We start from the raw sequence: 15,110 nt of genomic DNA on the forward strand, positions 1-15,110 counted from the left end.
GTGACCAATTCCTTGTTGAGCAAATCTGTCTCTTAAATATTTATTCAGAGGACAAAAACAAACATGACTTGTGTTTATTCAACGAATGCGTTTAATAGTCACCCATTCAAAGGTGGACTGCTTTGAAACATGTCTTAAAAGAGTACTGTACTGTACACTGTGTATTCTAGTAGGCTTACTTGCATTTTTTTTTGTGTGCACTGATTTAATGAACGTTTCATGAAATATGAAACTAACTGAAAGTGTATGATGCAAAAGCTACATACTTGAAACATGTAGAGCATAATTACCTCAGTAGCAAAAATAATTTGTTACATTACATATTTTGAGAAATTATTAATGTAGCCTAAATCATTTAATGTACAGGGAAAATTGTAGGCTAATAACAATTATTTAGAAATGATTGTCTTCCAAATGTCTGGCGTCTTTGACCCCTTCAGCAGTTCTTGAAATGTTCGTTGCTGATATCCCTCAGGTCATGGCCAACCAAGCCTGGAGGGCTGTTGCATGTTATATTGTTGTAGATGGTGACAACAGTGTGGGGTTCCTCTCCCTCAGCTAGGGTTTCCACTTGCCGGGGCACCGTCTGCGGTCTCCTCAAGCTGTAGTCTCTAAGGGGAAGGACACTGCAGTCACACTTCCAACGGTTCCCTGTCAGCCACAGTTGGTGTAGGGTGTCTGGGATATCTGGTGGAATGCTGCTAAGAGCGTTATCTTTCAGGTTTAGATAGCGTAGCCTGGGCAGCAGCTGCATGGTACCATTGTGCAGGATCTCCAGCCTGTTGGCTGAGAGGTCCAGCCACGAGAGATGCTTCAAGGGCATGAGGGCCTCAGAGGGAAGTTGACGGAACAGGTTGCTGGACAGCAGCAGATAGTCCAGGTTCTTCAGGCCGTAGAAGGTGTGGGAGGTTAAGACCTCGAGCTTGTTGAATCTCAGGTCTAGTTGTTGTAGGCCCAAGAGTTCCACGAAGCTCTGGCGCTCCACCACAGAGATGTTGTTGTTTTGAAGAAAGAGTCGTCGCAGACCCGATAGTCCAATGAAAGCTTGGGTCGTGACCCTGGTCAGACAGCCCTTATCCAGGTGAAGACTGTGGAGCTTGGCGAGACCTTTGAACACTTGGTCTGGAAGACTGAGGAAACAGCTGCCAGACAGGTTAATGACAGCCAGGTGAGAGAGGCCCATGAAGGTGCCCATCCGGGCCTCCTGCACCTGGTTGTGCTCCAGCTCCAGAACCTCCAGGTGCCCAAGCCCCTCAAAGATCCTGTCCCCCAAGGCCTGGATCCGGTTGTAGCTCAGACACAGTTCTTCAAGATACTGCAAGTCACGGAATGTTCTGGGCCTTAGTCCACTGATGGAATTGTTGGAGAGCCGCAGCACATGGAGGCTGTGAAGACCAAGGAAAGTCTCATCGTGGAGCGCTGAAAGTTTATTGTTTGTGAGATCCAGCCAACTGAGGGACTTCATACCCACAAAGGCTCTGGGTACCACCGTCACTATCTGATTCTGGGCCAGGTAAAGCTTTTGCAGTTTGGGGAGCTTCATAAACACATTACCCTTAATGACCTTCAGGTAATTTCCAGTGAGGTCCAACTCCTTCAGCTCGGTAAGACCTTGGAAGAGTTGTGGCTGTAAGTAAGCCAGCCTATTCCCAGCCAGCACCAGCTCCCTCAGGCCATGCAGGTCATGGAACCCTGTCTCAGGCAACACTGCTATTGAATTCCACCCCAAGTTGAGAAGCCACATATGTGAGAGACCAGCAAACAACTTCTCGTCAATGCGGGACAGTTGGTTGTTATGGAGACTAAGCGAGGCGAGGTTAGGCGTGTTCTGGAAGATAGTGCCTGGCAACGAACGGATGCGGTTGCGCTCCAGGTGGATGTGAGCTAGCGACTTAAGCCCTCTGAACACCTGGGAGTCAAGGGACACCAGCTGACCACTCTGTAGATTCAGAAAATCCAAGTTGCTGAGATCCTTGAAGGCGGTGGCAGGCAGAGTGGTGAACAGGTTTCCATCCAGCCAGAGGGAGCGAGTGGAGACAGGCACGTCAGAGGGGGCCTGGGTGTAGTTGCGTGCGCTGCAGTAGACAATGAGCTCTAGACTGTAGTCGTCATGTAGACAGGTGCAGCCCTTGGAACAAGGAATGGACTCCTCAGTAGGTTTCTCTCCCCCTGTGTCAGGGTCTGGCAACACCAGTGATGTCCCCAGTACCCACAACACCCGTAGCACAATGGTGTGCATAACAGCTGGGGGTAGAGAGCAGAGGAAGTAAGCTCAATGTTGGTTCTCCTTATCTAAAACTATTAATATGCTTATTATCTTTGTAATAAACATGTATTTTCTCACATATTAAGTCCTCCCTGAAAGCCAATCAATTAACCTCTGTACTCAGATTATTCAGATTTGACATGAACCAATTTAAGATCAATATTATAGACAATGCCTAGGCCTATTTTCAATACTACAAATACAAAAAAATATTTACTGCAAACATTCATGACTAAAATATGCAAATCTACTATAAAGTGTACATTAATTTCTATTATGTGCAATTTTAAAAGATGAACGTTCAATGATTCAGAATAGTTTCCCCTACCTTATATTTCAGAAATTCTGACTGAGGTAGACCGACAGACAGCCACCCACTAAACGAAGGACGTGTGTATTTGTGTTTGGAAAGGGAAACCCTACCTAGTCTTTCTAGAAAAAGTCAGACCCACTGAACTCTCAGAATTAACCTGTTCATACCCTATGACCAGCATCATCATCAGTCTTTCAATGAGACTATGGTCTTATCTCTCTCAAATATACTTTTTTTTTATATACCTATGCCAACCTATCAGTATCTTTATAAGTACATTTTGAGTGAACATTCTTTGAGTGAACTATTTGATGTTCAAGAATTTAATAAACAAAATGCATTTTTTCCCATGACCTCAGATTTGTCATAGTACATAACATCATTAATACCCCTAAAATTCATATTATAGGAATGTCTACTGTACATATGGTCTAGTGGTCTGACTTTCAAGTAGCCTTTTGCTGTTTACTAAAGCCAGGGTCCTGTCTCTGAGTACATTTACTGTAGATTCTGACTGATACAGACAGCATGGCTGAGAGATAAGACAAACCTGGTGCAATGAACCTGGCATTTTGAAATGTATTACAAAAAGAGATTCAAGTTTGTACTTGCATTGTGTGTAAAAGCTCAGTATTTTTTTCCAGTGCACTTTAGCCAATCATTATCCCAGGTAAAGTGAAATGTAGCTGTTTCATATCTCACAGCACACACATTGACCAGCAAACAGACTCCGATGTTAAACGTGGGTTGACTTTCACTTTATTCTCTTTCTCTGTAGCTTGGTTTCGTGAACTTACTGGACTACCCAGAACCGGACTTGTGCCTAAGGACCTCCAAATTCAATCAAATCTAACAGAAAACGTGACCATTGGCTGGACAATCCTGGACTTTGACAGACTGGCGGTTAAGAAAAGACATGGGTATGTTGTGCAATGGCTTCTCTAACACTGGCAGGCGTTAAATTACATTGTTTTGTCACACTGAACATTTTAGTTGCTAAATTATATCCTAAACCTAGACTTAAGTAGGTATATCCGGGTTTTAAGACACAAAGTCATAATTTTGAAACAGAACTGTCACCTTAGGCTTAGTTCTCTGTTTAGCTCAACAAGTTTCTCCTTTCACAATGTGATTGTTCCATGATAGTGAACAACATGAGACTTGCCCGAAGGTTGTTAGAAAGAGAAAGCATCCCTAATATTTAAGCAGTGTGTTTAATGTTTATAATTGGTGGTGCTATTCACTTCTTTCACCACTAGAGAACACTGCTGCTCTGTTACCTAGGCATATGAGACATGTGGAAGGAATCCAAAAGCTCACTTTCTCTGAAAGAAACGACCCTTCAGCATACAATCCAGTTATCCCAATCTGTTTGTAGGTGTTTACATGTTTTGAGATATTGTTTTACTTTGAATTAGTCCAATAAGTTAGCCACCTTACCACATACACTCTGTCATGGCAATGTTTCATTCAAGTTTGATTCAGTGCTTCCATTTCTGCTCTAGCAGAGGAGGCCCTTGTTTGCTACAGCGTGGTGTCAAATTAGAATAACATGGAAAAACATTGTTGAGTTTTATGCTGTTAGAATGATTAATGAGCCGTCGCAAAAAGATTTAACAGCTTATTTAAGTATCCTATTTTTAAGAAATGAAGGGAATGGGTCTCATGAAGGAGTGTAAACTCCTGTACCGGAGGGAAATCTCCCATAGTGCGTCTTTAACCATTCCTGCTCCCCAGACAAACATCTCTAATTGGCTCACTCCCCTGCTCTCAACCAGCACACAGGTTCCCTTACCAGGTCTGTCAGCACCGGGAGAACAGGAGGCTTCATAGTAAGTGACAGAGCCCCAGCTGCAGTGGCAGTGAATGTAGAGCAATGTCTCTGGCTCTGCTGGGAGTCAGTGTTTATATACAGGAGGAATAGATAAACTCCTCAGTCACATAACTAGCAGTGGAAAAGTTGAGAACTTCCTCAGCAGTGGTGAACAGACCTGAAGGGCACCGTGTCAGTGTGTGTTGGAGAATCCGTGCTGATAGCTACAATACCGCATCTTCCTTATCTTTTTGTTATTCCTTCTGCTGCTCATGACTGTCTGTCAGAGAATGAATGCCTAGAGGGGCAAGTGCACTCTACTGCCTTCCAAATTCTATCCCAATAGTAGAGAATACTGCCTACCTCTGTTAGGCTAACTGTTGTGTAATCGTGCAGGCTGACACTGTTTTGATTGCTGGTTTTGGAGCAAAGCTATGTTATATTTTACGATAATAGGGAAAATAATATTTTTGCCAGTTGCACAGACTTGTTTTTTTATTTTACAGCTGCCTTCTTATACAGATTGTAGGCTAACTAAATACATTATATGTGAGGGTTTTGTATAGTGCAGGGCTGTTGAAGGTAGCCTAATGGCACAAGTCCCTTAAGATCACGTGACAGCCATATTGTATGAAATATAGCATGTCGTCTTCCTTGGGATTACATATGCTGCTGGCATATTGGATTCTCCAGATGTAGGGAGCAGATAATAGGTATAATTTCATAAAAGAACATTACCATTCCGCTGGGTACTTTTGATGATTATTGTAAGAGATGACATCAAACCCAATCCATTGACAAGTGACAGGGGGCATGGAAGCTTACAGCAATTTCCTTTCTCTTTATACAGGCTACGTATGTAGAGGGGCTAAAGTCCAGGAATGTGTCGTAAAAAGTTGGTTTGCAGTAGATTGTAGCCTACAACTACACAGGTGAAGTGGAACAATGTTATTTCTATTTCACAGTGATAGAACAGTACTGAATAAAAGTTAGGCTAGCGGCTTTGTGTGGAGCCGTGGGAGACATAGGCTAAGAAGAGTTTACCTCAAGGTAATATGAAATAACCATGGAACTTTTTCATTATTTCAGGGATTAATTGTATTATCTTGTTACAAAAAAAAGTATTTTAATCGGCTCAGAACATGAAATAATCCCCTCGAGAGATTAATTATTACTCTCCAAAGACAAGATTCTTCTGCCCTCAAGATAAAACGAATCTTCCCTGAAGATGTAAGATTATTCACTTGAAAATGATGCCCCAACCCGTCTCAAAATGGAGAGAAACTGTCAGAAAGGGCCATGATCCCCATCTGAATCAAAGGTGAAGCATAATGAAGCTGTAGCACAGAAAATACTTTGTAGGAATGAACTAACCTGTGTGATTTTAAACGCTTGAATCAGTAAACATTACTTTGACACACTGGTCTGCTGTTGAGATGAGTCCATATCACACGCCGTCTGTTGGGTACATCCCACTAGGCCTATAGGCATTAGATGAAACCTGCAGGCCTCAATCTCAAGCAAAAGGACTTATTGGCACCAATGTTCCCTCTAATGTTTTGGGGCACTGTGCAACTTTTAGGTCTTGTGAGCGGAAACTTGAACCTTGTGAGAATTGTATGCAAATTCTGGCGCGCATTTACAGTAAACACTGAGGCTGTACCCTTACAGTTTTAGACAGTAGCCAATAGGCTATTGTGGCTATTTGAGCATAATGTAAGCCTACCAACAAAACCAATGGAGCAAATCACATAACATTGTTTTACATGGAAATAGCTTGTAATTTCTAGAATGTAGCCTACAGTACCCTATATTTGGTGTTCAATGCAGGCCTACATTGTATGAGACTTTTAAGAACGTTTTTACAATATGAAGGGCTTGGCATTGATTCATGATTTTTTACTAGGGTCTGTAACACCATGGGCCAAATCGGTGACTGTAAATTGCATTGTATTGTATGATGCAAGAAACCACTTTACAAAATAACAGTCATTATTATTACCATGTAGCGAATTAGAAAATGTAGGCTACCTCTCTGCCTATTGGCTTATTTGCACATTCAAGCCTGCGTCAAATACAACACTGCCCCTTTAATTAAGACGTAAGCTTTTTACCTGACTGGCTTTTCAAAGATTACTTGAAATGTAGCCTACATGTTTTGTGCTCTTGTAGGAAGCAGTAGCTCCCCATGGCTGACCTATACTTATCTATAACTGGTCTAATAACTCGCTAACTAGCAAAGAATATCAACAAATGTGCACATGCGCGGCTCTGCGCTCTGATCTGAAAAGGGCATTCAATCGCGGGTGATTGAAAGACCGCTCGTGGCCTACCCCCGCCAATATAATTTTACTCCTTTGCGCTCTGGCTCTCCCTCCAGAAAATCAAAGACTAAATCTTGCAAAGTTAGATTTGTTTTGCTGATATAATGTTTATTCGATCACAGAAAACACGTTGATCTAAACAAATGGGGCGAACTCAGTCAAGTTCAATCTCTTGCGTCTCTGTGCGACCTGGCATTTCTTCTGCACAGCAGTCCTGTAAGAGGTGCGTGACACACGCGCAGTTTAAATGGAACATTGATTGGCACCAAATAACTCCATCTAACTGGATGGAGGCAAGTTTTCACAATTAATAAGAACAGAGGCCTTCCTTCCTAATACACAATCAAATTGACTCCCGGTTTTCGGTATGAAAACGTCTGACCGAGACATATCCATTCAAGAGCTCTGAAATGTCCAGCTGTGTGAGCCAAAGCCATTTGAACCATTTGAAACATTAGTGACTGAAATCATGCCATTCAGCCTCATACTCGGCTTGGGAGGTAGATCATGGTGTGATGAAAATGATTGTGACTCTATGTATGCTCTCTCCTTCATGGTTTCCCTTTGTTGGTTAGAAAGGAGATCCACACAACCCTATTCAATGAGGAACCCAATTCATTTGGGAAATTAATAGATACATAATTGTGGACAAGCTGTGTTCTATGTAAAATGGACATATGTTATAGCACTGCTGGGTATGGTACATGGGTTTGTCAAATGAATTTGTCAAATGTAGCCCACTTTGAATCCATGTAAGCCTTAGCTAATACATTTCTCACATACACTTTCATATCCCTGGATGATTTTAACCCTTGTCACATGCTGTAGCCTGTGCCTCTAAACCATTAGGCAATCAACCAAGCGTTGATAGAGGCATGATTCAGAGAGCAACAAATAACCCAAATCTGAGGTGTGATCTTTTTACATTGACACTGAATGGTGTGGGGTCTGTCTGATTGTTAGAGAAAGAAAAAAATCTGCCTTTCATATAACGTTTTAAATCCTCTAACTAGGCATTCATTCACCCTTGACAAAAAACCTTTCCACACAATGCAAACTCAACTAATGCATGATGGGAGACAGCCCTATCTGTACAAAGCATTGAGGGTTGGTATTCAAATGTGTTTTTATAAGTAGGCTAGACTGATTGAAATGTTCATTAGCACATTAGCAGCTGATTTGATCTTTAAGCCTCCTATCTGAATCCCCCCAGACCCACTAGTCAGGGTATGCCCATGATTACTCACACTGTACCTCCACTCTTCAATACCCAGAATGTCTGTTGAGTACAGGAGGCTTCGTTGCTCTCTGCTTGTTGGGTGCATAAAACACAAAATGTTATGCTTAGATACGCAGACCAATTAGACTGTAAAATTGCAAGACCAATTTATGTCCTTTTATTCAGTAGTGTTCTATGCTCATAGGCCTTAACGTAAATTGTGGACAAGCTGTGTTCTATGTTAAATGGACATATGTTATAGCACTGCTGGGTATGGTACATGGGTTGGCAAGCAAGGTATGTGTCTCAGGGGTAGTTGGGATATGCAAAAAACACATTTCACACTCGTACAGGTTACCCACCTGTACATGTAGTGAAACAGGCCAAATATAAGCAACCTCTATTTGGCCTTTGATAATAGTCCATTAGAGAGTCATTCGTTTTGTGAGAATCTAGCCTCTAATAGCCCCTAATAACAGTGTTCTTATCTTACCTCTGTCATGGTGCTGCAGAGTTCATGGAAAAACCTTTTGCATTACAGCACATTTTTGTTTCATTGTCCACAATAGCCATCTCCCATTTAATATAATAATACTATATAGTATAATACTACTGTATATAATATACAGAATATCATAATATATGTTGTTTAGCTGGCACTTTTATCCAGTGACTTACAGTCATGTGTGCTTACATTTTACATATGGATGGTCCGGGAATCGAACCCAAAGCGCCATGCTCTACCAACTGAGCTACAGTTGACCTGATACATCCCACTTCTTTACCTGATTAGTGTTAGAGTTGCATAAATTCGAATCTGGTATCAGGATAAATATGACAATGAGTCACCGATTGTATACTATATATTTTTTATTAACTAAGCAATAAATGGCAAATGCAACTTTCGTACATACGGGCTCACTGTAACACCACGCAGGGCAGAACAGGGAACTGGATGTACGTAAACAGTGTTCTTATATTGTGATAGGCCAACAGACGGGTTGGAACTATCACAGTAGAGGCTGAGCGTGGTTTAGACTTGCTCAGCCTATCGCAGGCGCTCAGGCTGGTCCCTGCCTCTTGGCGCTTCTTGGAGTCCTCCCTCCGTCGATGTATAGATTCTTACTGTTCTGCTATCGTAGCCTAGTTATAACAGTTGCTCAGTTCCTGCTATTGTGTTGTTCAGTATTTTTCCATCTCAGTTAAACCTCGTGATGACCACCCCTCCCTATACCTGATTAACTAAAACTTTGTAAGATACAGCAAGTCACACCATGTGCTCAATATTGTTACATACAAACACAAGGACAAAGCATCTGCTGGGCTGTTATATACAGTTTTGCAACATGCAGGTCACACAATGTTACTCAGTTCTTGTCACACACACAAACAGGCAAGTAGATGTAGCAAGCAGTTGTTTAATCTCATGATGATACTCAAGTGCACAAATGCAGATACTTCACACAGTCAACATCAGATAATATTTAATCATATATATATATGGTAATGGCTATAATGTAAAACACAGAATCCCACATTAGTATGCTGTACAGGACAATGGGAGATAATTATTAGGAAAATGTAATATTCTGAAGAATGAATTTGCAAAACTTCATATAGGCAGACATTTTCCCATTTTAGACTCATTTACTTACTTTCACACATTATTAAGTAGGCATGCTTGAGGTGCACCATCATAGATACAACCAGCCACCATTTGGTTGATTGGCATCCACCCTCTGCTTACAACATATGACTTCAGTGTTCTAAACACAAGCCCCTGGTGTTACAGATTGAACTGCAACATGGAGTGTTACATTTCCCTTTCAGTCTCTGTTTTCAGATCCTTTTTTATTACAGTATTTTGCTTCTTGATGAGATTAATTTGTCAATGTAATATTGAGTCCCCAGAAGGTTTTTCATAAGTCCATATGAGTGCACATAGTAGCCTACAGTATGAATTTGCATACTGCCTATATTGAAAAAGGAGGGGGCATTCACATTTCCAAACTACTAACGGCCCCTTAAAGCTCAGAGTTTCTAAGAGACCGATGGAGCAGACAGAGCCCCACGGACACTGTTGCTGTTGGCAGGTCTAATGAAACCCTGGATTGTGTGTGTTACCTTAAGTAATGAGCAACGATTCTTCTGTGGGACCCATGACAGCCACTTCCCCTTTTGTCAGTCATTAAATCACCATGTGATAAGCAGACAGTGCTTGGGGATCCATTAAGAGCATGTTGTCTACAGATTTGACTCAGTCTGATAACGCTAGTCAACCCGTCCCCAGAACCAGATTCCAGAGCTGTACCACTGTCCCCTGTGAACACTAAGCATCCAAATAAAACCTAACAGCTGCATGTGTTTAAAAGAACCTTGGAATTAAGTGTTTTATAGGCTGATAACAGCCTGGCAGAGCAAAACACTACAGACTAAATAGCTTCCCACCTTCTGTAGTTGGTGCAGTGGGCTTTTGGGGCATAAATGCTGTCAGACCCTCCTGTTGGACTCATTTATTGCATGATGTCCTCTGAGCATGGGGGACACAGCACAGCAGTTTTGCCAAGCCCTGGGGACAGTCACAGCTAGGAGAGAGCCCGAGGGATGCTGTCTCTCTCTCTTCCACATCAGCAAAAGGATGCCCACCACATAGAAATCATCCCTCCCCCGAAGATACAAAGAGGACCTGTTTTTTTCCTTGACACTGTTATTTCCGCGGTTGGATTTAATTGAATTGTTTTCTTCTGTCCTTGCGCTGTCATAAAAGTGTGAAGGAAATGGTGTCGTTTCACCAGTAGAATGAAGCCTTTGTGGAAGACACAGAAGAATCGGAGTCATGTCATGGCATTCAACAAGGAAGAGGCCTATATATGATACATTTTTTATTTGTTCTTTCTTTTGCACCCTTTTGAGTTTAGTTCTTGTCTGTTGCTGCTGCTTGTTGAGCAGCCACCATTGCGTCTAGGAAACCATACACAAAATGAATAATTTTTAGGATGAGGTCATCATTTCATGGAGTCTGTGAAGGAAGAAACCATATGGAAAAGTGTTAAGCTTGATTTTCTCCAAGCCAAATGAATTTATTGCTTGTGTCTAAATCAAAGTATATCATTTTAAGATGTTGAGCCAATGGGAAGTTGAGCAATTTGAAACCTTTTCTTCCCAGGCATGTTTTTAAACTGTAATGTTTACATGAATTCTGATAATTTCCTGGGATACACAACATCCTGAACCAATCTCCCCTATGTCAATTTTGCTATAATTAACTTCAAAGAACAAGTAATAGGAAACAGTTACAGCCTACACAGGGCTCTGAGACACGAGGAGACAGCAAAACCAATGTAAAACCATGGGGGGAAACTTCTCCTGCTCTGAGTCCTCTCCTTCTGTCAGTGTTGACTTTGAATGCCCCCATAGCCCATTTACCCATTTCTCTTTCTTTTGTTATGCAACACCACCACCAGGTCAACAGTGCCATCCACTGTTAGGAGGTATTTTAGATTAGAATACCATCTAAGTGACTCTCGCTCCAATATCGTGTTAAGGATAACTGGTCTAAACCTTGGCATTCAGTACCACCTCAGTCCTGATGACAGTTAAAGACCCCCCTCCTTTCCCTCCGGCCGCCCCTGCAGCGGTGTCACCCAGCTATAAATACCGCGTCTCAGCCCCCTTCCAGCCCTGGTGAGGATAGCTCCAGGAAATGAGAGATGTGCGTTGGCTTTGTCTTGACATCTGGAAGGCACCGGAACTCAGCCGCTCAGATCGTTGTAACCAAAGCAAATCAACGCAGCTGATGACCCAATTAGGCCCCTTGAATCGGCCAATTAGCTGTGTGGGAGAGGATGCATCCCTGACATCTCTTCCTGCTCTCAGACCCCAGGAGATGGGCAGTACATGGATTTAATTTGCATCATTGGAAAGTAGAGACGCCTCATTAAATCATTCTTACTTCTGTTTTATGTTTCAAAGCATATCCTACATAATGCAATTGACCAGGACAAAAAGTAAAGTATATGTTAATATTAATAATAAGCTGTTTGGGCACCACCTAGAATAGAGCATCTTATTTGCATCTCCCTTTCTGATCTGGAAATACCTTGGAATTATGTCAACACCTGTACATCCTAAAGAAATCTGTCAAAGAAGGCACAGACTCTGATCAGACTATTTCAGCGCTTGCTTACGCAGCAGGAAGATAAAAAGTTATGCCTGCCCAGAGGCTCCAAGCCTCATCATGGTCCTTTCAGTGGTGGAACTTTGTTACGCTCTCCACATCTGACTTGACAGACACTGGTTCACTGTTTCCTGTGATGCTACTTTCTGGTGTAACACACTTGAGATGAGACTAATACATAGAGAGAGTAGCTCTCTTCCCCCTGTTCCACCCTCAGGCTGGTCTTGGTAGGGCTGTGATGTACTGTACTGTGCTCTATCCCCAGTGGAGTATCTGCTTTGCAGGATGGGGCTTCCAAACCTAGTAGTTTCATTCAATTTTACAGTAGAGGACTATTTCAGTGCAGTGGGCAGCTGTTAGCAGATAATGATCCATTATGCAGATGTTGCTATGGCCACAAGTGATATAAGGTTTACGTCAGTAATGATTAGCCTATACCCTACATTTGTAAGTCAACGCAATACTGATTTAAGATTACAGTTGACTGAGGATTTGCAAAAATATTGATGCTTTACCATTTGCTATCGGTTTATGAACACTCAAGCATGGGCCTTATGACAATGTTTAGCTGAGATTACTGGGGTGTGATCTAGGCCTTTATTACTCATGAGCAGGAAAAATACTGGTCAGCAGAGAGGACAAAATACTCCTCAGCTCCCCCAGGAGGATTATTTTACTTCTCTTTTTTTTTTTTGCTGTAGAAAACTGGCTCAAATTATGATCCTCCTTCCTATATAGTGTTTCTTTTAGTATCTAAAATGTGTCCTGTCATCGAATATATGGAACACGTTTTCCCCCCCAAAATTGAAAGGCTATTCTGATGATAGTTACGGTACTAGGCTATAGTTTGAATGTTCAATGTGTGACTGTATTTTTTGTGCACTTTATAGATGCTTGTCTCAGTTTGTACATCGCTTCACATATTTTTCTTATAGGAGTGAGTCTCTGAAAATATGTCAATTTTTCACTTCAAGGAGGGAAATTAATTACCAGTAAAGATAAGAAGGTTTTTACTCTAGACTTTGAAATTACACAGGGTTCAGGGAACAACTTCCCTCCAAATATATTTTGAGTGTAGAGTGTGCAGGGCAATTTAGAAAAAGTGTTTCATGAAATTGAATTTGGTCACAGGCTGTTTTCAGATACCTATGGTTGAAGTTCCCCTCTCATATTTACCGCTCTTGCTAAGTAATTCCAGGTTTCAGCTCTCTCTGAGTCTGTTATCACTACGAGTGACCTGAACGTCTTGGATTTCCAATCAACCCACACAGGCAAGGGGACTATTCTTATTCAAATCAGTCCTGAGAGAGGACCTGATTCACAAAACGTTGTCTGCACACTATTTTTAGATTGAAATAGAACAGAATAAAATAGGACAGGAATCAATTCCAGTTCAGTCATACATTTATTCAGACGAGTTATCTCCAAGAGTTCTGGAAGGACATTTGCATTATGGGTAGGGTAGGCCTATTTGAAGCATCCCAAGGTGTGTAGAGCAATTTCAGAAATCGCTCATCCTTCTTTATCTACCAAGTGAAGCGTGTCTGATGAGTGTACCCAGACGTATGGCCATTATTAAGCCAGCTGTTTATTAAATTAATGAGTAAATGAGTGTGCGTGCTTAAATGGTTGACATTATTTCCTCTCTTTTCTCAATAAAGAGCCACTCCTAGATGCCATGTGGAATATTCTCTATGGGGAAGATTGCTTACCATTCAGGATACATTTAAAAAGATGGGGAGACCGTGGGTGAATGTGAACTTCCCTCTATCTGGTGTGACACACGTCGCACAGTAATTTCATACCAGTCCTTGCATTCGCTTGTCTCCTTTCCTTCAGCTTAACCCAGTGTCATATCTTACGTCAGAATCGATCTTGTTCATACATGCCGATAATAGGTTCTGACAGTTGGAGATATATTCCTGGAGTGAGTATCCCTTTGGCTTGCAACCCTGGCTGACTTGAGTTGTAAAATGACGAGGGTGTCTGTGTGACAGGGTTATCTGATTCATGTCACAAACACTTAGTTTACATGTGGCGTTCCTCTATGATTGGCACCCAGCCAAGCGAGGCAGCCAACCAAGTAAACATGTCATGTTCCTATGGTCAGTAAGGGTCGGACTGCTCTAAACCATTTCCAGTTCATTCAGGACATGAGGAAATGCAACAAATAAACACATTTTTATTTTTAACGCTAACAATTACTCACTCACGGCGAAAGATTGGCTGACTTACACAGAGAAATGGAAACTCGTTTAGCTCACCAGTAAGACCATTTTATCCCCTTTTAGCCCCGTGTACTGAAGTTCATCTGATATGCATTTGCACCGAGCTGTCGAATCACTTAACACGCTTGTCCTGTCAGTGAGAAGGGGACCTCTGAGGTGTCACAGAGAGACACACTCACTAATGTGTTAGAGAACTAGGGACACTAGGGAGTCATGTCTGAATAGGTCAAATCACAGACAAGGAATACTTCAGAAATTGGCCTAATGCAAATGAGGATGTTAGACAAATCCAGGGTCATTCCTTGTCCCAGACCCTCATTATGATGACGGACCTGCTAGAGAGAAAAAATATACAATTGGAGTATGACATTTTGAGTCTCAATTCTTCAGTAATGAAACACTGCTTAGACCGACATTACTTATGTCTACTAGCCTATACACAATCAGCCCTGCCCTCCAAAGGGGTGTGCTCTTTTCCACCCAAGTTTTTGGGCTGTATCAGAGTTAAATCTTGCTACAGATTTTTCTGCATTCTTCGCTCCCTCACTAGTTAGCCTAATATTTGTTTTCATCATGTTTAGTGCGTCAGTTCTATTTAGAGCCGGTCTTTTGTCTCGCTAACAGTCTGTTTTGAAAATGCTAAGTCATTTCCAAAGAGACAGATGGATGACCATGGGAAACGGAAAGTTGCCATTGATGTTGCTGATAACAAAGTTCAAGTGAAATGCAACCAGCTGAACCTTTCTATCTTTAACCCCCATCAATATGCA

The 15,110-nt window shown here is 41.8% G+C and overlaps 1 protein-coding gene across 2 annotated transcripts; it reads right to left on the reverse strand.

The window, feature by feature from the left end:
* Positions 1 to 60: 60 nt before the first annotated feature.
* On the reverse strand, positions 61 to 5,221 carry LOC118384528 (insulin-like growth factor-binding protein complex acid labile subunit). Of its 2 annotated transcripts, none has more exons than XM_035771132.2 (2): positions 5,131 to 5,221; positions 61 to 2,244 (listed from the first exon to the last, which is right to left on the reverse strand). In XM_035771132.2, the coding sequence occupies exons 1-2, from the start codon at positions 5,171 to 5,173 to the stop codon at positions 437 to 439; spliced, it is 1,851 nt and encodes a 616-aa protein (XP_035627025.1). In that variant the 5' UTR covers positions 5,174 to 5,221; the 3' UTR covers positions 61 to 436. The 2 variants fall into 2 exon arrangements, with proteins under 2 accessions (XP_035627025.1, XP_035627026.1); XM_035771133.1 differs by lacking the exon at positions 5,131 to 5,221 and adding an exon at positions 2,595 to 2,708.
* Between the last annotated feature and the right edge of the window lie 9,889 nt (positions 5,222 to 15,110).

This window comes from Oncorhynchus keta, chromosome 32, assembly GCF_023373465.1.
Source record: "Oncorhynchus keta strain PuntledgeMale-10-30-2019 chromosome 32, Oket_V2, whole genome shotgun sequence".
Taxonomy (NCBI): Eukaryota; Metazoa; Chordata; class Actinopteri; order Salmoniformes; family Salmonidae; genus Oncorhynchus; species Oncorhynchus keta.

Excerpts from the sequence above, each read along its gene's own strand:
- LOC118384528 (XM_035771132.2), bottom strand. The coding sequence starts at position 5,173 with ATGTCATCTCTTACAATAATCATCAAAAGTACCCAGCGGAATG. Across the intron at positions 2,245-5,130 it reads CAAAAGTACCCAGCGGAATG|CTGTTATGCACACCATTGTG; the intron begins GTAATGTTCTTT and ends CTCTACCCCCAG.